This window comes from Crotalus tigris, unplaced genomic scaffold (assembly GCF_016545835.1).
Source record: "Crotalus tigris isolate CLP2741 ecotype Arizona unplaced genomic scaffold, ASM1654583v1 scf7180000018914.237226, whole genome shotgun sequence".
NCBI classification, from domain to species: domain Eukaryota; kingdom Metazoa; phylum Chordata; class Lepidosauria; order Squamata; family Viperidae; genus Crotalus; species Crotalus tigris.
The window spans coordinates 195,793-222,439 of NW_024097269.1; the positions used below are offsets into that span (position 1 = coordinate 195,793).

General features: G+C 42.0%; 1 protein-coding gene across 1 annotated transcript; it reads right to left on the reverse strand.

Moving 5' to 3' along the window:
• Positions 1 to 4,789: 4,789 nt before the first annotated feature.
• On the reverse strand, positions 4,790 to 22,734 carry PDIA4 (protein disulfide isomerase family A member 4). The gene is made up of 10 exons (XM_039357367.1): positions 22,298 to 22,734; positions 20,088 to 20,235; positions 18,939 to 19,144; positions 17,798 to 17,936; positions 9,601 to 9,806; positions 9,027 to 9,185; positions 7,881 to 8,032; positions 6,901 to 7,057; positions 6,582 to 6,815; positions 4,790 to 5,784 (listed from the first exon to the last, which is right to left on the reverse strand). Exons 1-10 carry the CDS (start codon positions 22,389 to 22,391, stop codon positions 5,369 to 5,371), a joined length of 1,911 nt encoding a protein of 636 aa, XP_039213301.1. The 5' UTR covers positions 22,392 to 22,734; the 3' UTR covers positions 4,790 to 5,368.
• Positions 22,735 to 26,647: the final 3,913 nt, after the last annotated feature.

The following is a 26,647-nucleotide window of genomic DNA, read 5'->3' on the forward strand; positions in this document are numbered from 1 at the left end:
TTTAGAAAGAGCCGACATACTCCACTTTGTATCAAGGCTGCAGCTGTGGAAGTGGTCAATAGTATTAAGTACCTAGGGATGCAGATAACTAACAATCTGATTTGGTCTCTTCATAAGTTATCCTTAGTGAAGTATGCAAAGCAGCATTTGCATTTCTTGCGTCGGATAAGGAGACCATATCTTTTTCCTTCTGTCCTGGCCACTTTTTACAGAGGCATGATTGAGAGTGTTTTAACAAACTATTTGGTTTGGTGGTAGCAGTGCCTCAGATAGAAGGTCCATATAGAGAGTAGTAAAGACAGCTGAGAAGATTATAGGAAGCTCGCTTCCTGTTATTCAGAATACTGCTTAAAAGCGCTATGTGCTTAGAACTTGAAGCATTGTCAGAGACCCCACACACCCACTTCACAGCCTGTTTTTGTTGCTCCTCTCTGGGAGGAGGTTTCAAAGTATTTATAGCTAAACTACTAGATTCTGTAACAGCTTTGTTCCTTATGCAATCCTCTCTTATAAATTTGCAAGAATTCTTTTTTTCACCATGTATATACATGGTGTTTCTCTGTGTCATATATACATATATCACACACACACACACACACACACACATATATGTATGTATGTATGTATGTATGTATCTTTATATATATACATAAACCTATATACATATGTTTCTCTGTGTCATATGTGTATGTGTGTGTGTGGGTATATGCATAATGGTATCTTGTATTTCTTTTTAATAAATGCTAATTAGGATACATTTAAAGTGACAAGATTCTCTTCTCTTCTATATATGTCTGAAGTAGCATATTATAATGTAAAGCAGTGGTTCTCAACCTGTGGGTCGCGACCCCATTTGGGGTCGAACCACCATTTCACGGGGGTCGCCAAATGCGAGCCGCCATTTTTTTTCTCAGCCGGCATGCGTGCCGCACAGGGGACGGCGCTGCGCATGCATGCCGTGCAGGGGGCGCCGCCGCGCATGCGCGCCGCCTGCTTATGACTGGGGTCGCCGGTCTAAAAAGATTGAGAACCACTGATGTAAAGTGAGGGAAAAATTTATTTGATCCTTTGCTGATTTTGTACGTTTGCCCACTGACAAAGAAATGATCATTCTATAATTTTAATGGTAGGTTTATTTTAACAGTGAGAGACAGAATAACAACAAAAAATCCAGAAAAACACATTTCAAAAAAGTTATAAATTGATTTGCATTTTAATGAGTGAAATAAGTATTTGATCCCCTGTTGATTAGCAAGATTTCTGGCTCCCAGGTGTCTTTTATTCAGGTAACAAGCTGAGATTAAGAGCAGTCTCTTAAAGGGAGTGCTCCTAATCTCAGCTGTTATCTGTATAAAAGACATCTGTCCACAGAAGCAATTAATCAGATTCCAAACTCTCCACCATGGCCAAGATCAAAGAGTCTGTCCAAGGATGTCAGGGATAAGACTGTAGACCTACACCAGGGGTCGGCAACCTAAAAAGGTGAAAAAGCCACTTGGACCCATTTCCCTCACAAAAAAAATCTGGGAACCCCAAAATGTGCGCATGCGCGTGCGCATGCATGCACACTCATGTAACGGAGGCGACACATGCACCAGCCCTGCCTGCGTCCAGCTCTGGTATGGACGGCTCTGCTGTCCTGGCTTCTCCTCCCCTCGGAAAAGACTGCTCTCTCCCCTTTGCTGAAGCAGCGAGCGGGGGGGGCTCGCCTTGGACACGGCAGGGCTGCTGGAGGTTGAGGCCCCCAAAGGCACGGACCAAGATATCTTCCATAGCAGCGGGAAGGCGACCACGGGAGCAACAGCCTGCTCATCTCCCCCGGCGGTAACTGCGCAGCCATCTGGTGGTGTTTACATGGCCTTCCACATGACTGAGATAGGCAGCGCTGTCCTGCTCTGCCCCGCCCTAATTTCCCCAGAGCAGAATTGGGGCTACGCCAAAGGAGCCAGCTGAAAGTGGTGCCTTGGACTACCCCTTCGAGGATGGCACTTTGGAGGAAGGCCAGAGTGCGACACCCTTGCCAGAGAACTAGTCAGCCCCACTAACTAACATGTGAACCCCACGCTAAGAACGGCCCTGCCTAAACTAAGCTCAATCGGACAGGAAAGTTCCAATCTGATGGAGGCTCCTGCAAAGTCAGCTCAGTCATTGGGATCACGCAGTTCAGTGGGCTTCCCCACCCCAAGATATTAATTCAGAACCAGGCAGCACTTGGCTTGCAATCAGTTGCACAAAACAGGTGGATAGGATTGCAGCCAATGATAGTAGGACGTTAGAGCCACCAACTCTGGTCTCCACCCGGCCCTCTTTCCCTTGCTGCAGGAGAAGGGAAGGCACAAGCTCTCTGCCTGGGTGGGCAGGCGAGAAAAACTCCAAAACAGGAGGGAATCCTCTTCGGTTTTCTCGGCTTGCAAACTCGGCTCCTGCCAGGGAAGCAGCACCTTTTGGGATGGGCTCTGAGCAATTGCATGCTTCGGGCCTGGCAGGAGCCAAGTTTGCAAGCCTCGTTGGCAAGCCAAGAAAACCGAAGGTCCGGAGGATTCCCTCCTGCTTTTGGGGTTTTTCTCGCCTGCTCGTCTGGGTAGAGAGCCCGCACCTTCCCTTCTCCTGCAGCCGGGGAAAGAGGGCCGGCCCCAAGTCTGTCCTGGAGGACTTTTTAGGCCCCGGATACCCTACCCCTTCCCCCTGGTCGTTGGGGTGCGGAACCACCAAGCCTTACTCACCGGCAACGCTGAAGCTTTCCACACCGATCGATAGGTCTTCCATGCCACTCCGCTCGGGCCGCCGGCTTCTTGCTACAGGGCTGTCTCCCTCCAGAGCTGTCTTCCCCCCCTCCCATCTATGTCGAGCCCATGGCGAACAGCATCCCAGAAACCAAATAAGTTGAACCAATCAATTCAAACTTCTTTCGTGAGAAGTTTGAATTGATTGGTTCAACTTATTTAGTCCTATTTTGGGGGGGGCACTGCACATGGCTGGGAGCCGCAGGAGACGGCTGAAAGAGCCGCATGCGGCTCCGGAGCCGTGGGTTGCCGACCCATGGCCTACACAAGGCTGGAATGGGCTACAAGACTATCACTAAGCAGCTTGGTGAAAAGGTAACAACAGTTGGTGTGATTATTTGCAAATGGGAAAAACACAAAATAACTGTCAATCTGCCTCCATGTAAGATCTCACCTTGTGGAGTTTCAATGATCATGAGAATAGTGAGGAATCAGCCCAGACCTACACGGGATGATCTTGTCAATGGTCTTAAGGCAGCTGGGGCCATAGTAACCAAGAAAACAATTGGTAACACACTATGCTGTGAAGGACTGAAATCCTGCAATGCCTGCAAGATCTCCCTGCTCAAGAAAGCACATGTGAGGGCCTGTCTGAAGTTTGCCAATGAATATCTGAATGATTCAGAGAATTGGGTGAAAGTGTTGTGGTCAGATGAGACCAAAATTGATCTCTTTGGCTTCAACTCAACTCACTGTGTTTGGAGAAGGAGGAATGTTGCCTATGTCCCCAAGAACCCCATCCCCACTATCAACATGGAGGTGGAAACATGTTTTGGGGGTGTTTTTCTGCTAAGGGGACAGGACAATTTCACTGCATCAAAGGGATGATGGATGGGGCCATGTACTGTCAAATCTTGGGTGAGAACCTCCTTCCCTCAGCCAGGGCATTGAAAATGGGTCGTAGATGGGTATTCCAGCATGGCAATGACCCAAAACATATGGCCAAGGCAACAAAAGAGCGGCTCAGGAAGAAGCACATTAAGGTCCTGGAGTGACCTAGCCAGTCTCCAGACCTTAATCTGTGGAGGGAGCTGAAGGTTCAAGCTGCCAAACGTCAGCCTCGAAACCTTAATGACTTGGAGAAGATCTGCAAAGAGGAGTGGGACAAAATCCCTCCTGAGATGTGTGCAAACCTGACTGGCAACAAGTGTTTTGCCACCAAATACTAAATCATATTTTGCAAAGGGAGCAAATATTTATTTCACTCATTAAAATGCAAATCAATTTATAACTTTTTTGAAATATGTTTTTCTGGATTTTTTTGTCATTATTCTATCTCTCACTGTTAAAATAAACCTACCATTAAAATTATAGACTGATCATTTCTTTGTCAGTGGGCAAATGTACAAAATCAGCAGAGGATCAAATAACTTTTTCCCTCACTGTACATAATATGCTACTTCAGACGACATTATTTATCAAGTAGGCAGTTATATATTAGAAATGTTTTTGATGTATTTAATTTTCAAAAGTGCTTACTAAAATTTAATTTTGTTCTTTGTATTTCCTGTTTATTTTTTCTAAAAATACATCAGATTACTTATTTTTTATACAAAGATGAGTAGCGAGAACAATTAACCAGTGGAATGGTTTGCCTTCAGAGTTTATGAGTGCTCCATCATTGGAGGCTTTTAAGAAGAGACTGGACAGCCATTTGTCTGAAATGGTATAGGATTTCCTGCTTGAACAGGGGTTGAACTAAAAGACCTCCAACATCCCTTTCAACTCTGCTGTTCTGTTAAGATTACAAGAATGTAGTTGCTACTGTGACTTAATGTGTCAGCACACAACTTTTTATCACAAAATATAGGTTTTAATTTCTAACAACAAAATTCAACAAATATCCAGATTAATGTCTTTTACAGGAAGCTAAAGTGTTGATTTATAAAGATGAAAAAACTAGCCTATGAATATACAACTGAGGAGAATGTGCACTGGTTTCCCATATTTTAAATGTTTCCTTTTGGATATAGCCTGCAATATATAAGTTTCATTCAAACATCTGATAAGTTGTAATATAGTGATACTTTACTGTGATTAAGCAATAACTGAACAGGCATCTTGTAACTTTAGAATTGATTTTATCTTGTGGTAATTGTTAAAAATAAATTTCACAAGAAGTATGAATGTATGTAATCATTTGTTAAAATAAAGCAGAGACACTATTTCCATCTAAAATTTGTTTTGCATAGAAATAGAAAGTATAGGACCAGCATAGAGATCAGTTCATATATTGCTATGTATTTGGTCATGTGCTTTTATGTCCATATCACCTTCTTTCCATTAAGAAATCACATGGAATTAGAACAAACATTGATTGATTTGAGAAAGTTTAACACTTTGTTTTCATGTAGAGAAAAAAGTATTAAGAACATGAGTCACAAAAAATGTTTGTCTTAGATCAAAACTGTTAAACTAATAAAATTTCACATCAAAAAGTGCAGTGTTCAGATTTGCTTTATAATACAAAAATCTCATACTGTAATGTTTTGCCATGTCAAACCAACTTTGTTCCAGATGCTGCACTGCTCCCAATTTTTCCATAATTTTAACTGACTTTTTCTTAAATCTGAAAAATATTCTACTTAAAGTTCATCTTTTGTTCTGCTTAATTTGGTGGCATGTTCTTCAACAAATTTACTCAAGCTCTCCAAATCTTTTTTCCCAATTTCAAATTTAATTGGATTATTCTTCTTGTTGCTGGGAGCAAAATAGATGGTGGGGAAACCTTCTATTTTATAACTGTCATTTGTGACATCATTAGCAGTTGCATCCATTTTAGCAATTATTATTTTTTTCTGATTTTTGTATTTTTTACCCAATTCCATATAAATGGGCTCTAGGTTCTTGCAATGCCCACACCAGGGAGCGTAGAACTCTATAAGAACATCTGAATTTGGATCCATTACTATAGATTCAAAAGTTTTACCAACTACAATCTTCACTGGACCTTTGTTATTTTTTGGTATTGGCTGGGATTTCACAATGGGCTTTAGTTTACCTACAAAGGAAATAGAGAAGTATTGTTATACCAACATCACACTCATGATATTCCCACTTGCAAAATTACAATCCCAACATAAGCTAATCCATGCTAGAATTTTTACTGGTTCTTTAAATCAAACACAAAACACTTTTTCCTGATCATCAGAGCAAACAGTTAGGCCTTGACTCATGACCAAGACGCTTAGCAATCATTCAAAATTATGACAAAATTCCCCAATAGCTATTACAATCAAGTTTCAAAGTTATGACCACTGCAGTGTGTCTCCACTAACTATTTCTCCCCATATCCTGCCCTGCTGGATCCCAGCAGGTATTCAGCCTGCTTTGCCACTCATCTATTCCACACGGTCCTCTCTACCCACCGCCACCAATCACTCACTTAGTTTTATCTCCTTCTGGAAATGTCACAGATTACATTGGGGAAAAATAGCAAACTGGTCCTTTTCCTAGGCCAGGTGGCCTGCTCCAGGAAATAAGGTCCATTTTTAAAGTAGCCTACAAACACTATCTAGCAACACAGCCTAGATTGCCAAGCGACAGAAAAGTCTGCTGATATTCCACAGTGCCTTTCTTTCTAGCCCAGGTACTCCAGAAGCTGTGAGGGAAATAAACCTGGGAGAGCTTTGTTGTACCTTCATTTCCCCTCTTGCAGCTTCTTGCCTTCCTTTTGAGCCTGGGCACGCAGAAGCTGGAGGGAAAACAAAGATTGGAACCCTTTGTCCCATCTTTGTTTCCTCTGCACCTTCTAGTGTGCAAGTACCCAACTGTATACATAAAACCAAGACCATTTACCTTTTTTGAATGACAAAACAAATTCTCTAAGTACATCAGAATCAAATTCTTCCGGTTCCATGGCATATTTTTTACCAGCTTCATCAAATATGGCAACATTAACATCTTCTCCACTGTCAATCAATCCCAAATCTTTTATTTCTGAAGAATAGTTTTCTTCATCAGCAATTGCAAAAGTGTATTCCGGAAAGTCCTTAGCCACCTCTAAAACTTTATTTCGCCAATACTGAGTAGCTGGAATTACCAAACAGATCATTTATAGGTTAGTAGATGATATTATACTAGATCTTTAAGAAAATTATTTTATAGTTATACCTACCAACATGATAGTCAAAGCTGAAGTCTACCATATAATAAACAACTACTAAGGGCTTCTTAGCATATCTCTTAGCATCATTAGCAGTCTTGCGATGACCAACAAGAGGCAGGGCATGTTTCACCACATGGTTTTTCACTTCTGCAACATCAGTAGATTCCTGTTTATACCAACAAAAATTCTTACTTCATTACTGTGTTATGAAGCTTACAGGAGGCTTCATTATGGAGAATATTCATACACAAATCCTAACAGAGAACTGAAGAACTTTATATTTTATGTGGGTTATTGAGATGTATTCATTCACAAAAGCTGAATGAAAAGAATAATTCAATAAATAATTAACCCCAAAGTTCCCTCCTTTCAACCCATAGAAATCTTTCCTTGACACTGGATTGCTATACAATACTAAGCCTTTAAAAATATCTATTGTTATCTATAAATCTTTTAACAATCTTTTTTTTTTGTAGAAAGTGCAACTGGAAAGAGATTACACCCCATCCCATACAAATATAGAGTTAAACTCAGTCAGAAGTGTAAAAAAGCTACTGAAAATAAGTAGGCTTTCACCTTTTTCTGAAAACATATTAAGTTTAATTAAAATTCATGCCAAAATTGAGGATTAGAAGCCACAAAACATTTTATGTGTACAGACCACATTAAATATTCTGGGTTTCATGATTTGTGAACTTTTGAGTATGTTTATATGCATGCACGCATACCAGAGTACAACTTCATTTACATTTATGATTACAGTTATGAAATCCCATTAGATATTTGCATCCAGCTTCACAAGTTCAAACACAAGAAAGACCAACATGAAATAGCAAACCTGTGTTATTTGCAGACTGGATCAGCTAAAAGAAGTACTTCTATAGTTCTAAAAAGTAGTTTAGAACAAATCACAAATCAGGGTATAAAAAAAAATTCTGAAAGGAATAAGGCAGGTCTGGTTCTAATATGGACTTGTCATAGCTACTCACTTTTATATCCAAAATATGTACTGACGCCTCATATTTTGATTGAAATTTTTCTGGCTGCATGATCACCAGTTTCCCAGGATCTACTTTCAGAAAGTTTGATATTTCACTACTAAAAGTATGGTAGAATTTGTAATCTTCTCTCAAGCTGTTAGCTGAAAGAGAAAATCCAAAGCATTAGGGAAAAATTCTGCAAAAAAATTAGGAGATCCTGGAGTTTGAAAAATCTGAATATTTTTCACATTATTGTTTTTTTCCCAGGGTTTATTAAAAGATTGACAATACCCAGAAAGATTATAATAAAACCTTTTTCTATATTTATCCTGTTTTAGTTTTTGTTCTACATCAGATTGACGACTGGAGGTCTGAAGTTCCACCTTATGACACCATCAAAGTTTTAATTAGGATAATTAAAATTATTAATTAAAATATTAATAAATAAAATTTAATTAAAATTTAAAATAATTAAAGATAATTGATCTGATGGTTAAGGTACTAAGCTAGAAACCAGGACACTGCAAATTCCAGTCCCACTTTAGGCTTGAAAACCAGTTGGATGGCCTCTTTTAGCTTATCCCATCTCATAGGATTGCTGTTGTGGGCAAATAGGAGGACTGCAAAATTCAGATGCTTGGCAATTGGTTCGTATTTATGACTTTTGTTGTGTCCCAAGATCATGTGATCACCTTTTGTGACCTTCTGACAAGCAAAGTCAACGGGAAAGCCAGATTCGCTTAACCATCGGGTTACTAACTTATCAACTGCAGTGATTTTCTTAACAACAGAAGGAAGGTCATAAAATGGGGCAAAATTCATTTAACAAATGTCTCACTTAACAGAAATTTTAGGCTCAATTGTGGTCATAAGTTGAGAAATAATTGTATTATGTTTTCCACTGAAAAAGACAGGAAAATTATGTCACTCTATTTTAATAAAGCAGCAACAGGAGGTTGAAGTCACAGTCCTATGAGAATTAATGTGGCACTGCAATTACAAAAGATGAAAACTGCATGGTATTATTTAATTTTTGCATTTACAGTTTGAAGAATATTTTTCTATCACTCTGCATTAACAGAAACCTTTACAAAGTAATTTCTATGTGCTAACACTGAACAATATTTGCAACTTCATAATAAAAGAAAAATGTACCTGCATCCTGATAGAGATAAAAAGCTGGGTCCTGGCTTTCCTTAAAAACACCAATAATAATAACATCATCTCCATCTTTCATAAATTCTTGTACTTGTTTAATGGCCTGTATTTGTTTGGATGGAGGGCCAGCCTGTTCTATCATGTAATCAACAATCCCTGAAAACAAAAATAGTATCTTATTATTGTCTAGAACAGTGGTTCTCAACCTTTTTAATGCCGCGACCCCCAACCGGTCGTAAGTCGAGGACTACTCAACTGGTGCAGCACCGTTCGCAGAATGGGACTTTTGGCGGGCTCAGCAGGGCAGACAATTCCTATTGGCTTTTGAAAGCCAATAGAATTAGACTCTATTCAAGAGAGTCTATTCTATTGGCTTTCAAAAGCCAATAGAATAAAAGGGAGTAGCACAGCTAAGGAAAAGGGAAAAAAAATGGCGGACTGCGTTGTTTGGCGACCCCCGTGAAATGGTCGTTCGACCCCAAATGGGGTCCCGACCCACAGGTTGAGAACCACTGGTCTAGAAAAGCATCCATTTAGTATATTATAATTGGAAAAACAAAGTTTACCATACCATACTTTTCTCTTGGCCCACTATAGTTAAAAGATTTGCCCTTGCGGAAGATCTTGAGAGAAGGGTATCCAGACACATCAAATCTCTTTGCAAGTTCTGTTTCAGCAATAGCATCAACTTTTGCTAGAGGGATTGGAGGAATACGCTTGCTAAGCTCCTTAGCTGCTTTCTCATATTCTGGAGCTAATCTTTTGCAATGCCCACACCTGTATCAGAACAAAGGCAGAAAGATTAAAGAAAAAAATTCTGTTAAAAAAATTCCCAAAAGCTTTTTGTGAATTTTTTAAGCACAATGAAAAGAAAAAAGCATTTTAGGTGAAAGATAAGAAGTGTTGGCTTTCCTGAATGCCTTTTCTCAGCATGATGATGAAGAATCCACCAATGGGTTATTTCAGTCCTCCTGCCCAATCAGACCAAGTTGTCAAGTTGTCACGCCCCCTCATTATCTGGGGTCCATCCAGTTTTCATCGACGGACGAAACCATTGACAACATTCCGACGTGATGACTCTCAGCAGGTAATAAAAGATCTAAACGAACAATATCCCACCTGGACCTGACTGACCTCTAATAAGGGAAGGTGTGGATTCTTTATCATCATGCTGAGAAAAGGCGTTCAGGTAAGCCAACACTTCTTCTCCAGCACAATGACTGAAGAATCCACCAATGGGATGTACCAAAGCTTTTCTAGTCCCTAAGGGTGGGAGTCATTAGGGGCCAGGTCCCCAGATGGTGTGACTACTTGTTGTAATACATGTCTACCAAAAGCGGCCTCAGCTGAAGCAAATTTGTCTAGACGGTAATGCCTAACGAACAGTGATGGCGATGACCATGTTGCCACCCTGCAAATGTCCTCAATGGATGCCTGAGTTGCCCACGCTGTGGTCGTGGCAGCACTGCGAGTAGAGTGTGCCATCACATGAGGGACTGGCAAGGCAATAGAGACATAAGCACTTGAAATGCAAGCCCTAATCCACCTCCCTATGGTGGAAGCTGATACCTTTTGTCCCACTGACGAAGGTTGAAAGGACACAAATAAGGTGTCAAACTAGGTCCTTTGTCATCCGGAATGAAGAAACAAGGAACGCAGGAACTTAGTGCAAGTTAGAAAGTTTATTCACTGCCTAACAAATAAAGTCAGCACTGGGAGTGGCCTGCTCCCAGTGCTCTTTATAATAAGACCACGCCCAAAACCCCACCAACCACCCACAAACCAACATCCACCTAATCACCCTTATAAAGCCTCCCTTGTGACCCAATCCCTCTTCCCAGGCGGCCACAGCATGTCCGCCTGCCGCTGCCCCACGTCCTGGCTCCTCCAGCCCTGGTGAGTATGGCCGTTCTGTGCAGCCCTCAATGGAGAACTCCTCCTGCTCTCCCCCTCCGCTGAGTTGCTGGGTCCTGCTGAGCCAGTTTCCACTCTCCAGCTGGCTGGCGGAGCGTACGGTGCCGGCTCCTGCGGTGGTCGGCAAGAGGGTAAGTCCATGTGCTGTTCGTTCGGCCGCCAGCCAGTCCCCGCTGCTCAGCTGGCTGGCGGAGCATTTGGCGCTGGCTCCTGCGGCTCCTACGGTAGCCGGCAGGGAGGTAGGACGTTGGGGCTTGGTTTTGGTGGGCGTGTGTGGCTTGGTGCTCGGCTGCCTGGCTGCTTGGGACGGCGGTGGTGAGTCACTCTTTCCGTTCCCCCCGCCGCCGAATGGCAAGCCCCGTGGGGCTTGACATAGGGCTTCCAACTTGCGAAAGGGCTTTGTTCGCTTGATATAACAATGTAAGGCTCTCCTTACATCCAGAGTATGCCAGCATTGTTCCAAATCATGTGACAGATGAGGGCAGAAGTTTGGAAGGATTACCTCCTGCGCCCTATGGAAAATCATGTTAACTTTTGGGATGAATGAAGGGTCTAACCTGAGAATTACCCTGTCCTCATGAAACGTGCAAAGGTCCTTCTTAACCAACAAGGTAGCTAACTCCGAAATGCGCCTGGCCGAGGTAATGGCAACCAAAAAAAGAGACCTTGAGCGACAAGTATAGAAGTGAGCACATTTTGAGTGGTTCAAAGGGAGATAATGTTAGTGCCCGAAGTACTCGAGGTAAATCCCAAGAGGGATACCTATGAATTACAGGCGGTCTGGTATTTGTGACCCCCTTAAGGAAGGCCCGGATGGCTGGGTGTCTTGATAAGGAACCCGAGGAGTCCCATGACAGGATCGAGAACAGAGCTGCTGTCTGCGTAAGGTGTTGGGTGCCAACCCCTTGTTGACACCCTCCATTAAATATTCCAATACCCTAGGAATTGTCACCTGTGATAGACTTACGTGCTTCTTGTTGCACCAATGACAGAAATTCTTCCACGTGTGATCATAGATATGGTTCGTTGCCGGTCTCCTGGCCGCCTGTATCATATCAATCACGTCTGCCAAGTAAGATTCCCTGGTTAGGGTGCGGCGCTCAAGTGCCAGGCGGTCAACTGAAGCCATTGGGGGTCTGGATGTTGAAGATCCCCCCTGTATCAGCCATATTTGGGTGTCAGGAATCCTCCACGGAGCTGAGAATGAAAGACTCACCAGATCTGCGAACCATGGCCTCCTGGGCCAATAAGGGGCGATGAAGATCACTTCCACCCTCTCCTCCAAGATCTTCCTGACTACTGCAGGAAGTAACGGCAATGGGGGGAAGGCATACAAGAGATCTTGTGGCCACCTGCTGCGAAGCGCATCCGTCCCTTCTGCTCCCTGGGAGGGAAACCGAGAGAGGAACCTGGGCAGCTAAGTATTCTCCGGGGAGGCAAACAGGTCCACAATCAGATGGCCAAATTTGACTGGTATCTCCCTGAAGATATCTGGATGTAACATCCACTCCGAATGATCTATTGTCAATCTGCTGAGGAAGTCTGCCTGTCGATTTGCCTCCCCCGAGATGTGCTCGGCTCTGATGGAGAGTAGGTGTTTCTCTGCCCAAGAGCAACACGCTCGGGCCTCCATCATGAGAGATTTGGACCGAGTGCCCCCTTGCCGATTCACGTGGGCTTTTGCGGCCACGTTGTCGGTCCGAATCAGTACATGCTGACCCTTGACTGCTGTGCGAAATTGTTGGAGAGCTAGATGTATTGCTCTGAGCTCTAACCAGTTTATATTGTGTTTGAGGTCTGTTTTCGACCATTGACCTTGAGCTATCTGGGATTGGAGATGAGCCCCCCAACCAAAGAGGCTCGCATCCGTAGTCACCAGGATCCGACTGGGCTCCTTGAACAGGGTCCGCTTGTGAACGGCTGATGAAGTCCACCAGCCAAGTGATAAACGTACCTGATGAGGAATCCGAACTAGTCTGTTGGATGTACTGGTACGCTGTCTCTGGTACAGAAGTAGGAACCATTGTAGATCCTGGGTATGTACCCAGGACCACGGCATGATCGCTATACATGATATCAGTTTCCCTAGGAATTGAGAAAGTGTGGCCAATGCCAGAGCCCTTTCCCTGCACACCTTGCGAGCCAGATCCCTGATGCTCCTGTGCCTCTCCTCTGACAGGTATACGTGACACGATTCAGTGTCTATTACCGCTCCCAGATGAAGCAGGCGGGTAGAGGGATTCATCTGGCTCTTCTTGAAATTTATCAGAAATCCGTGGTTCTGAAGGGTCCTTATGGTGAGGGCCAGGTCCGAATGGGCGGCTGAGGTTGACTGGGACTGGATCAGTATGTCGTCCAGATAACACTGGACCTGTACGGGGTTCAGTCTCAAGTGAGCCACCAACACTGCCAGGATTTTGGTAAAGACCCTGGAGGCTGAGGAAAGGCCGAAAGTAAGAGCCCTGTACTGGAAGTGGCAGTTGAGATAACAAAATCTCAGGTATCTGCGATGATCTGGGAGGATAGGGATGTGTAAATACGCCTCCTTCAGATCTATTGAGGTCAACAGATCCCCCCGCCTGATGCTGGCTAAGATAGAGTGCAGTGTTTGCATTTTGAACTCTTGTAGTGAAGGTGGAGGTTCAATCCCTTGAGATCGAGGATCATTCTCCATCCCCCTGTAGACTTTGGGACCACAAACAGGATGGAGTAGTATCCTTGCTTCACCTGACTTGGGGGAACCTCCTCTATTGCCCTGATGGAGATGAGATGTTGGATGGCATCTTCCATGAGACCCCTTTTTACTGGGTTTCTCATGGCTGGACAGGATACAAAGTGATTTAATGGGATGGATTTGAATTCCAGGGACAGACCTTCTCTGATCGTCTGCAGAACCCAGGAATCGGAGGTCGTGCTTTCCCACTGGCGTATGAAGTAAGTTAGTCTGTCGCCAATGGGAAGAACTTCCTCTGAGTCATTTGCCTCGGCGGAAGGGGCGACTTCCTCTGCCACAAAATGAATGCTTGGCTTGTAACTGGTACCTAGTTCTGTCCCTATAACATGTCCTGTCAAAGGGGCGCTCTGATTTAGGGGCAGGTGCCTGGTATGGTTGCGCAGACTCTGCTGTTGTCCCTGCCCGAAAGGACTGTCGGTGACTGTAAGGAATATACCGTCTGGTGGACCTCTTTGCCACATGATTACCTTTTGTTTTTGTTTGTTCTCGACCAAATAAGGCGTTAAGGCCTCCCCAAACAGCTTGCTGCCCTTAAAGGGGGCTGTGGCCACATGCCACACTTGTGCTTACTTTCAGCTCTCCAGTTTTTCAACCACAAAAATCTCCTAGCAACTACACTGGAGGCCACTGATCGGGCCGAATGTTTGGCCGAATACAGGGAAACATCAGCCATGTATTCGGATGTAACCAGTAATTTAGTTAAGTCCTGATGAACCCTAGTCTCCTCCAGCGAAATTCTATCCTGCAACTGACGCAGCCAGGTAATCGATATCCTTGCGAAGAAGGAAGTTGCTGTCGCTGCCTTGACTGCCCAGGCAGATGCCAAGTGCGCTTTGCGTAAGGCCATGTCAGATTTCTTATCCTCTGCCTTAAGGGCATAAGATACATCCGCGGGGAGACTGGCAGTTGAATATAAAGGTGCTAGAGATTCATCCACCTTCGGGACCTCTAAAAGGTCTACTAATGCATTAGACATGTCTACTATTTTGCACTCAGTCGCCCCTTGAAACGGCTGAGCAGCTGGTGACTCCCACTGTTCCTGAACATTTTGGAGAAATAATTGGGGACAGGGAATATGAAGGTGTGTGTCTATTGGTACAACAAACAAGGAATTAGTCTCCTGATCAGAGGGGGGCAGATCGGTTGGACCAGATGGGAAGAAAATTTACTTGCCTCGCATGCTCTGTGCAACAAGGCAGGAAAGAGCGAAGCATTGAACAGTTCTGCCATAGGTTGGGATTCAAAGGTAGGCTCCTTGCAATCCGACCAACCATCCTTGCCTCCCACATAATCCGAAACATCGGAATCAGAATCAGGAGAATGGGATGGGGAAACCATACCTGACCGTTCCAGTAAAGGCCGCCTGGCGGTTGTTGGAGCAGACGAAGAGGAAGGCCCCGGAGGGGGAGACGCCTGATGTTGGCCCTTTGATGCCATGGCTTGGCCCACAGCCTGAGCTACCCATAATTGGAGCTAGTTGGAGACGGACTGCTCTAGCGGAAGCCTTAACCCCGCAGCAGGCGGTGTCATGACAGCAGCGGGAGCTGTTGACGTACCTGGCAAATTAAGGTCCTACCCAAATAAAGGTGGACCTACTTATCAATGGTCCGGGTCGGAACCTGCTGATACACCGTCTCCTGCGACCATGCTGTGGATGTAGACGAATGAGGCGCTCCCGTATCCGGTAGTGTAGAGGTCGATAGTAAGAGAACTTTCTCAGCAGACAGCGTTGGGCCTGGGAGAATTGCTTCTCCAGGACTGTGTGTGCATTCGGCCAGTCTGTCACTTGCCACGCCAACCCTCCTGCTGTGCTTAGATTTAGATTTGGCCTTACCTAAAGGTGGCTCGGGTGCTGGCTTGGCTGGGGCGGGAGTGATGTCCGTGTCCAAGGGACGTGGCTCAGCTGGTTCTGCTATTTTCATCGAAATACAATCCAAAGTTGCCTTTGGTTTGACTCGGTCTGCAGGGGATCACGTGGATTGGCGTGATTCTGCTCACTGGCCACCAGAACTCACGCTCAGCGCCGAAGCACTCCTCCGTCCACAATGGTAGGCGATGAATCACACGTGTCCTACAATAGTGGCGATGGTCAGGATGCTGGAGCAGCCACTAGATGCAGAGGGGCAGAACAATCGCTACAACGACCAGGCCTGAAGAGAACTGCTGCTGATTCCACACTTGTGCTCCCAGGTGTCTAGATTTCTGAAACTAGGACTCAGTGTAAGAAGGGAATCAATAAAGATTAGTACACTAAGTGAAACACATGCAATTGGCTGCTTTAGGTTTTTTTTTTTAAACAAAATGGAGATAGATGTTGGGGGGGAGGGTAGGGAAGCTGATGAAACCCTCCGTCACAATTCAACAAACCCCCAAAAGGAACGACTGTGGGGCTATTGGAGGTGGTTTTTTTTAATGGTCCGGGGAACGCTGTTTAGAATCGCGCCTAACAGCTGTTAGGCGTGAAAAAAATCCTTCCACACCGCAAGGCTCCGATCCCTTCTGCGGCGGCTACAAGCACTCTTAAGCTGTGCAAATCCAAAATGGCGGCCGCTATGGGGATTCCTGACTGAGCCCGGTCAGGAAGAAGCCACGAGGCTTTAAAAATGGCGACTGCTCAGGGTGTTGCTGGAGGTTACTGGTGACCTCCTTGCAAGCCCCTGCCAAGGGATTTAAACCTCTCCCCACTTCTAAAGTTAAATGATTCAGCAGAATGCTGCCTCCAGGGAAAGGGAAGACCACCACCCCCCTCCTAGAAAGGTTAACTCTCCCCACTTCTAAAGTTAAATGATTCAGCAGAATGCTGCCTCCAGGGAAGGGGAAGATCACCCCTCACGTCCTAGAAAAAGTTCAATCCTAACTCCGAGGGGAGAGAAAGACAGAGGAAATACTCAGAAAAGAAATTAAAGTCCACTAACTCCGCTATTTTCTAAGAATCCACCAATAAGCTAAATAATTCAATCAGACCTGCTCCAACGAGAGTCAAGAAATCACGTCCTCATGGGCGAAGACCAAGATGAAAACTGGATGGACCCCAGATAATGAGGGGGAGTGACAACAACTGATTGGGCAGGAGGACTGAAATAACCCATTGGTGGATTCTTCAGTCATCATGCTGGAGAAAATAAGGTTTTCTCTGTTTTTAAAAGGAAAAATGTTACTGTTATTCTTTTAGGTGAAAGTTATTTAAACATATATTTTGATATAATAGTGTTAAACGTATTTACACAGCAATTTGCAATTGGTTGTGGATGTAAATATACACAGTATTTATGGAAGTGGTATCTGTTGCCATGTTGTTTCACATCAGCCCTGAAGAAGGCAACGTCTATTGAAATAGTGCATATTTATATTATACATGGTATCTGATGAAAAATAGGTAACCATACATTTATACAAGCTATACTCCTGAACTGAGGGATGAATGCTACATGGGATTCCCCCCCCCCCCAATAAGTTAACTGCCTTGGATAAGTAGATTTAAGAGAGCTTCATGTAGGCTCAAGTGGATGTGCAGCTGATATGAAAAATATGAATTTGTCCTCAATGGGCTGCTTTTCAATTCTAAAATTCAGATTATAATAGCATGGTTTCCAGGGAGAAATGTGAGATATTTGAACCAATAGAAGAAAATATGTGTAATCAGGGTTGAATGGAGTCCTTCGTGTTTTCTGAATTTGGTTGTTTGCTTGCAGATGTTTTATTACCTGACTAGGTAATACCAAGGACTCCATATCTGAATCATATAGTAAATATGATATAGCTTAAGTAGAGTAGAATCAAATCAGGTGTCAATTCTAAAACAGTAATTCAAATTTGAAACACATGTACCATATAAACATCTAATTGACTAAAATAACTCTGAATTTTCAAATCCAGTCTATGATAGCTATAAAAACAGATAATCTTGTATAGCCTTGAAATATTAGCTGTTTTAAGTTTTTCAATATAAGGATTTTAAAATTTCAATGAACCACTTACTGTGAAATATGTGACCATTAAAACAGTATCTATGGAGAGCAAACTTGGAAAGAAGTGCCATATTCCAATAGTGCTGGCTTATGATGTACTGCCAAAGCAGGGGGAAAATGTATGTAAGGTAAAATATTCTGCTTTTTCTTACCATGGAGCATAGAATTCAACCAGAATTATGTCTGCTTCATTCACTGTTTCATCAAAGTTCTCTTTTGTTAAAACCAATGTAGCTTCAGGAGGAGGGACCCACTCAGGTTGTGAAATTTCTTTTACTTTAGCCACAATTTCTAAAAACACAATATGAAGAGACTCATTTTTATTTTTAATTAGCAAAAATTGTATCAGTTTAACAAGTGTAATTATCACAAAATTATCACAAAAAGACAACAATTTGGAAATATATCTTATTCCAGAATAGAAGAGTCTAGGTCACTTTAAGTAGGTCAGATTTTTACCTGATGAAATACTTCAACAAAGTTGAAACTGACAATAAAAAATCAAACTTTATCTATTTATGAAGCTTTATCTATTTATGCAATCAGTTTTGAATCAGGCAAAATGTGAGAGAACTGGCTTTCACCAAGCAGAAATCAAACCATAGTAAATATCATTTGGACATTTATAATTGATATTATCATCTTTGCAGCCATCTTTTTGAGACGGTTGGAAAACTGACTCATAGATCCTGCTCTAATATAAACAACACTGTAAGAAAGAATGTATGCAAATCCTTATCCTGAACCAATATCTCATTCTAGATTTTCAAAAGTACAATATAATTGAATGCAAAAAAATAAAGTACTCTTCCCAAGATTGCTTGTAAAATTAATCAATAAGTAATTAAAAATTATGTCTTTCATGATTCCCAGAAGCACAGAAAAAATGTTCAGGTTTCTTGTGCATCTTCTAGCACAGTGGTTCTCAACCTTTCTAATGCCGCGACCCCATAATACAGTTCCCCATGTTGTGGTGACCCCCAACCACTTATACATCACTGGTTGCCAGGGGCGTGGCCAAAGAAAAGGGGGAAAAAATGGGGGACAGCCTTGTTTGGCGACCCCCATGAAATGGTCGTTTGACCCCAAATGGGGTCCTGACCCACAGGTTGAGAACCACTGTTCTAGCAAATCTACCCCTATAACAAATAAAATAACACACTGCCTTCATTAGTCTTTTTTTTTTTATAAAGTTTTATTTTTTATTTTTGCCTTCATTAGTCTTTTAATCATCAAGGAAATTTTGTGCATTTGGAATAAATTGTACCTTGTGTCTAATATGTTACTACCTACCAGTTTCTGTTCTTGAACCATCATAATCCACTGGTTGTCCTTTCTTCAGAATTTTGATAGTTGGGTAACCACTAACATCAAATTGACTTGACAAAGTAGAGGCTGATGTAGCATCTATTTTGGCAACAGGAATAGGTGGATCATTTTCTTTTAATGTTTTGGCTATTTTTTCATATTCTGAAGCAAACTGCTTACAGTGCCCACACCTAAAGAAAATGAGAGAGTAAATGAGACAGGAGCTTGCTTGATCACATAGGAAAGAATGAGATGGCTGCTAGAAGTAAATAATTAGAAAAATAAGGATCATTGGTAGACTTCAATGTTGTGGGCCCAACACAAATGAAACTGTTCACCCAAATATGTTAGTTTTATGCATTTATTTATAATTTTTATACATTTTATACATTAGACTCAGACAATAAATATATAAAACCAAAATCTAACATGTTATCAATCTGACTTTTGGGGAATTTTTTTTTCATAGGACAGGAACCCCCAGTTAACTCACCTCTCCTAAGCTGGAATTCATAACAATTCAAAGAAGAATAGACTAGATGTACTGTTTCTATTTTAATAAAGCAGTTCTCTAAAAATTTCAGAATCAAGCCACTTTGGATTTTAAACACCAAAGTTCATCCTCTGATATGTACCCAGAGGCTTACTGACTCTCACCCATCCACATGTAGGCCAGGGTATTTTAAATAGCAACATAGGTATTCACTTAAGTACCATTTGTTTAATGACTAAAGTTATGCTGGTGCTGGAACTAGTCATTTGTGATCGGTTCTTACACTTTTTATTGCAGCATCCCTGGGGACAATTCAGGTACTTGGCAACTAGAATGTATTTTTGATTGTTGCAGCATTCTAGGGTCATAGTGATCATCATTAACCATCTCAGGTGGCTTCCAACAAGCAAAATCAATGGGGAAGCCAGATTTGCTTAATAAATATGTGATTCACTTAACAACTGGTGTGATTTTCTTAATCATAGCAAAACAAGGTCTTAAAATTGGGTGAAACTCATTTAACAACTATGTCACTTATCAAGGGAAGTTCCAATTGCAACGATAGTCTTAGGTGAAGGACTACCAATAAACCTGGAAAAGTTTCAAAGATGAAAATAAAGACGCAAAAGCATCATGCTTACCAGGGAGCATAAAACTCCAGAAGTACAGTATCTTTGCCTTCAACAAAACTGTCAAAGTTTGCATCATTCAACAGTAAAACACCATTTTCTTCTTCTATTTCTGAATTGTCTTCTTCATCATCATCAATTTCCTCACTGACAACAGAATCTAATTTAAAAGAATAAAAATTTCTCATATCTATAAGTTCTGCATTACAATGTACATGAAATGCACTGCTACAAACCTATTTCAGCAATACCCAGATGTTTAGAATGGAATGGACTAAAAGAGACTATGCAAACAAATATCCCACTATCTTTTTCTTAACCATGCTTCTCCTTCAAAACCTCAATTATATAGTGGTATTCTTTACAGCTTTTGAATCCCTAATGCTGAAGAAACTCAGTATTTCCCTACTATTGCCACCTTAAAACTTATTAAGGATTTGGAAAGCCTTAATTTCATCTAGCATCTGGCAAATTACGCATTTTTACATGATCTTGTAAGAAATAAGTGCAAAATATAAGTGTTTTGGAGGAAATTATGAAATCAATCACCATGCAACAAACTGCACATCAAAACTGTTGATCTAAAGTAGGGATCTGTCATTTTACATGTTTTAACCTATAACTTCCACAAATAATATTAATAGTTGGGACTTCTTCAGAAACTATAGATCAACACATTAGGAAGGCAAAATTATTGATGAAATACTATATTAACAAATATGTCTTCAGATAATGCCATCTGAACAAATTTTCCAAAGATTCTTAAATTCAAGGTTGTAAAACAAAGTATTCAGCCATTCTGGAAGAATTACGAGATCAACAGAGTTTAAACTAATTTTAAATCCTTCCAAAATAATTCAAACAGCCCATTTCAGGCTTAAAACCATTTCTTCAAAATTCAAAATCATATGCCACATTTCTAAAACCAATTTATCATTAATATGTGAAAGGAAAAAACTCCAGTCTACAGTAGCCATAAGCTATCTTGACAGATACTTACACAGCAGCATGTTTTTCAGAAGTTTTTAAATGATACTTCATAAATTACAATAAAAAGATTCATTCTGCCTCCTTCAACAGGTGAAATTAAACATAGTTGAAATGAATTAGGGGAAAAAGAAATGTTTACTACTTTAAATCAATACAAATTCTATCTCTGATTACAATTTGCCTGTGTAGAGTAAACTAATTATAGAGTTAGGCAGATTTAATTACATATGGTTAAATAAACATAATTTAAAGAAAACAAACATACTATCCCAAAAGATCTAATTTGTATGCCACAATAAATAATTGGCACATTCTAGCATAAACATGCTTATTGTGCAGCAGAAAACTTTGTTTTCATAGCCTACAAGAACTGAGGCAGTTAGGCATGCAGATGTGCATTCTGTCCTTGTTTCCTTTTTCTACATTCATACAAACACAGGAGAATCATCACTTAGTAATGACTATCTGGCATCCTTTATAACTGCTTTTCCTGCTTGTGGATATCAGTGACTGAACTTGAGATCTTTTCATGAAAAAAAATAAGTTTTCATGTGCAAATTCTAAAAAGTTAGGAGGCAAGAAAAGGATGAAATATTGCATTAGCTATGTGTACTTTAACAAGATGATTCCAAAATTCTTAAGTCACTTTAAAAATTCAACATTGGTCCTGACAATAGTTTAATTCTTCCTATATCCCAACAATATGATCAGTTTTGCCCTTCTGTTGCCCAATATTAAGGGAAACACTCCTCTTGAACATGGACATTCCATTTACTTATAATTGGTAAAACAAATGATGTGCCTTCTCCCCAGTTTTGAAAGCAGGATTTTCCAAATTTATAGTAGAGCTTACCCTGGTCATTTATACTAATGTATGATCCTTTTTTTTGCCAATTGTGCCCAATATAGGCATCTAAAAGCAGCATGAAAACTAAACAAATATACGTGGAGAAGCAAAATATGTCGGCGACTTCAACAAACACATGGATGTTAAATACCATCAACTCGAGAAGCCCGCCTGGCATTCGGGTCTCTTCCACACCTCTTTGTCTCTTCTGCTTTATGATCTCTCGTTTGTCCACTAGCACTTACCCAATCCAAAAGGCCTTTCGCTTGTACTGAAGGAGAAAGAGTTACCTGCAGATTTTTCTTACTTCCAGGAAGATGGAATAAGTCAACCAAATGATTCTCAGCCTAAAGAAAGGGTTTTTTTTCTCGACATAAACTCTTACCTCCCTGTTCCTCCTCCTCTTGGCATCTGGCTAATACAGCAAGCTGCGTCAGTACTAGGATAAGCGTTAGCAGGCACACTCTTCTGATGTTCATTGCAGCACCAGTCCTCTTTCGCGTCCAATTCTTCTCGGCAACACGCCTCCTCCACGCTCTTCCCTTAAGAAAAGAAAGCCTCTTCTTCCCAGAAGGCGAATTTACAGGAAGCGGTGCGTCCTGATTGGCTAGCAAAGCAGTGAGACTCCTCAATAGTCAACCAATCCAAGAGCGACGTATGATGAAAGGAATGAAAGTTGTGTTCCCTTTCAGCGGGAGGGGGGAGAGGACCAATTTCAGAAAGTGGAACGTCCCCGCGCCTGCATTCCCTACGGCGAATCTTGTCTTTTTGCAAGAAGAAGGTGTGGTGGTACACACAAAAGAAAGCCCAGTGAAGTGTGTCACTGTATGTGCGGCTTTTTTTAAAACTACAAAACCCCTCTGAGGTGCCCCTCACGGATTGGCTATCCTGGAAACTACCAATCACGACTTACCACTTGTTTGGAAAGGCAAACAAATTTTGGGGTGGAGCAAAAGAAAAGCGGATAAAGAAAATGAGGGCTGGGAGGTACGGGATTCGGTTAGTCCGACGGGGTGAAGACACTTCTCACTGCTGGATTGGTCTGACTGTGAGGAACAGGAATAGTCAGAGGGCGGGTGAGCCGTAGCCGCTTAGAATGGCCCACGTCAGTGTTAAGCAATGGGTTGGCTTTAGTTAAATACTTTTTTACTAGGCTTTGAAGTAGCCTTGTTAAGAAGAACATACGCGTTAATGTTATTAGCAGAATAAAATCGTGTAACTACTATTATTTCACAGGCTTATTGCAAAATTTTGGATGGAAAGAATAAAATGTTCAGGATTGAGGCTTTTCTCTTTTAACAAATGCAGATCTCAAGGAAATGCAGAGAAATTGGGTTTGGATAATTATTTTGATAGCGTATCAAAAGTTAAATAGCTGTCATGTAGGAACATTATCCCCTTTATGGATTACTGCCTTGTCCTGGCGAAGGGGCTTGCGTAACTCAATGAAGCTATAAGCTATGCCGTGCAGGGCCACCCAAGATGGACAGGTTATAGCAGAGAGTTCTGACAAAATGTGATCCACTGGAGAAGGAAATGGCAAACCACTCCAGTATCTTTGCCATGAAAACCCCATGGACAGTACTAAAAGGCAAAAAGATATGACGCTGGAAGATGAGCCCCTCAGGTCAGAAGGTGTCCAATATGCTACTGGGGAAGAGCAGAGGGCTAGTACTAGTAGCACCAGAAAGAATGAAGCGACTGGGCCAAAGCCGAAAGGACGCTCAGCTGTGGATATATCTGGTGGTGAAAGGAAAGTCCGATGCTGTAAAGATTTTTTCTCCATAGGAACCTGGAATGTAAGATCCATGAATCAAGGCAAGCTAGACGTAGTCAAACAAGAGATGACAAGACTGAACATCGACATCTTAGGAATCAGCGAACTAAAATGGACAGGAATGGGTGAATTTAACTCAGATGACCATCAGGTATACTACTGTGGGCAAGAATCCCTCAGAAGAAATGGAGTAGCCTTCATAGTCAATAAAAGAATAGGAAAAGCAATACTGGGATACAATCCCCAAAATGACAGAATGATCTCAATTCGAATCCAAGGCAAACCATTCAATATCACAATAGTCCAAATCTATGCCCCAACCACTGGTGCTGAAGAGGATGAAATTGACCGGTTCTATGAAGCCCTACAGCACCTTATAGAATTAACACCAAAAAATGATGTCCTTATCATCATGGGGGATTGGAATGCTAAGGTAGGAAGCCAAAAGATAACCGGAATAACAGGCAAGTTTGGCCTTGGAGTACAAAATGAAGCAGGGCACAGGCTAATAGAATTTTGTCAAGAGAATACGATGGTCATAACAAACACTCTTTTCCAACAACCCAAGAGACGGCTCTACACATGGACATCACCAGACGGTCAACATAGAAATCAGATTGACTATGTGCTCTGCAGCCAAAGATGGAGAAGCTCTATACAGTCAGTAAAAACAAGACCAGGAGCTGACTGTGGCTCAGATCATGAGCTTCTCGTTGCAAAATTTAGGCTTAAATTGAAAAAAGTAGGGAAAAGCACTAGGCCACTCAGGTATGAACTAAATCATATTCCTGATGAATATACAGTAGAGGTGACAAATAGATTTAAGGAATTAGATCTGATAGACAGAGTGCCTGAAGAACTATGGATGGAAGTTCGCAACATTGTACAAGAGGTAGCAACTAAAACCATCCCAAAGAAAAAGAAATGCAAGAAAGCAAAATGGCTGTCTGAGGAAGCTTTGCAAATAGCTGAGGAAAGAAGGGAAGCGAAAGGCAAAGGAGAAAGAGAAAGATACACCCAATTGAATGCAGAATTCCAGAGAGTAGCTAGAAGAGATAAGAATGCCTTCTTAAATGAACAGTGCAAAGAAATAGAAGAAAACAACAGAATAGGGAGGACCAGAGATCTCTTCAAGAAAATTGGAGATATGAAGGGAACGTTTCATGCAAAGATGATAGGCATGATAAAGGACCAAAATGGCAGAGACCTAACAGAGGCAGAAGAGATTAAGAAGAGATGGCAAAACTACACAGAAGAACTATACAAGAATGAGCTTAACATCCCAGATAACCACAATGAGATGGTCACTGACCTCGAACCAGACATCCTAGAATGTGAAGTGAAATGGGCCTTAGAAAATCTGAGCAACAACAAAGCTAGTGGAGGTGACAGTATTCCAGCTGAGCTATTCAAAATCTTAAAAGACGATGCAGTAAAAGTGCTACACTCAATTTGCCAGCAAATTTGGAAAACTCAACAGTGGCCACAGGATTGGAAAAGGTCAGTTTACATTCCAATTCCAAAGAAAGGCAATGCCAAAGAATGTTCAAACTATCGCACCATTGCACTCATTTCACATGCTAGTAAAGTTATGCTTAAAATCCTACAAGCTAGACTCCAGCAGTATGTGGATCGAGAACTACCAGAAGTACAGGCAGGATTTCGAAGAGGCAGAGGAACTAGAGATCAAATTGCCAACATACGCTGGATCATGGAGAAAGCTAGGGAATTCCAGAAAAACATCTACTTCTGCTTCATTGACTATGCAAAAGCCTTGATTGTGTGGATCACAACAAACTGTGGCAAGTTCTTAAAGAGATGGGAGTACCAGACCATCTCATTTGTCTCTTGAGAAACCTATATGCGGGTCAAGAAGCAACAGTGAGAACTGGACACGGAACCACTGATTGGTTCAAAATTGGAAAAGGAGTCCGGCAAGGCTGTATACTGTCGCCCTGCCTATTTAACTTGTATGCAGAGCACATCATGAGAAAGGCAGAGCTAGATGAATCAAAAGTTGGAATTAAGATTGCCGGGAGAAATATCAACAACCTAAGATATGCAGATGATACCACTCTAATGGCAGAAAGTGAAGAGGAACTAAAGAGCCTCTTGATGCGGGTGAAGAAGGAGAGTGCAAAAGTTGGCTTGAAACTCAACATTAAGAAAACCAAAATCATGGCATCCGGCCCTCTCAATTCCTGGCAAATAGATGGGGAAGAAATGGAGGTAGTGACAGATTTTATTTTTCTGGGCTCCAAGATCACCTCAGATGGGGACTGCAGCCAAGAAATTAAAAGACGCTTGCTCCTGGGGAGGAAAGCTATGGCAAATCTAACAGCATTCTAAAAAGCAGAGACATCACCCTGCCAACAAAAGTGCGTATAGTCCAGGCCATGGTTTTCCCAGTTGCAATGTATGGCTGTGAAAGTTGGACCATAAGAAAGGCTGAGCGCCAAAGAATTGAGGCCTTTGAACTATGGTGCTGGAGAAGACTCCTGCGAGTCCCTTGGACTGCAAGGTGTTCAAACCGGTCAGTCCTAGAAGAGATCAATCCTGACTGCTCTTTAGAAGGCCAGATCCTGAAGTTGAAACTCAAATACTTTGGCCACCTAATGAGAAGGAAGGACTCACTGGAAAAGGGCCTAATGCTGGGAAAGATTGAGGGCAATAGAAGAAGGGGACAACAGAGAATGAGATGGCTGGATGGAGTCACTGAAGCAGTAGGTGTGAACTTAAATGGTCTCCAGAAGATGGTAGAGGACAGGAAGACCTGGAGGAACGTTGTCCATGGGGTCGCGATGGGTCGGACACGACTTCGCAATTAACAACAACAGGAACATTATATTCTTGGGCAACAGTGTTAATGAAAACAAAGCTTTTTCTCTGTAATACAGTAGCTAGTAAAACTAACTCCCCAAAATTGATGTTCATTTTGTGGGAAGTCAGCCCCCAGAG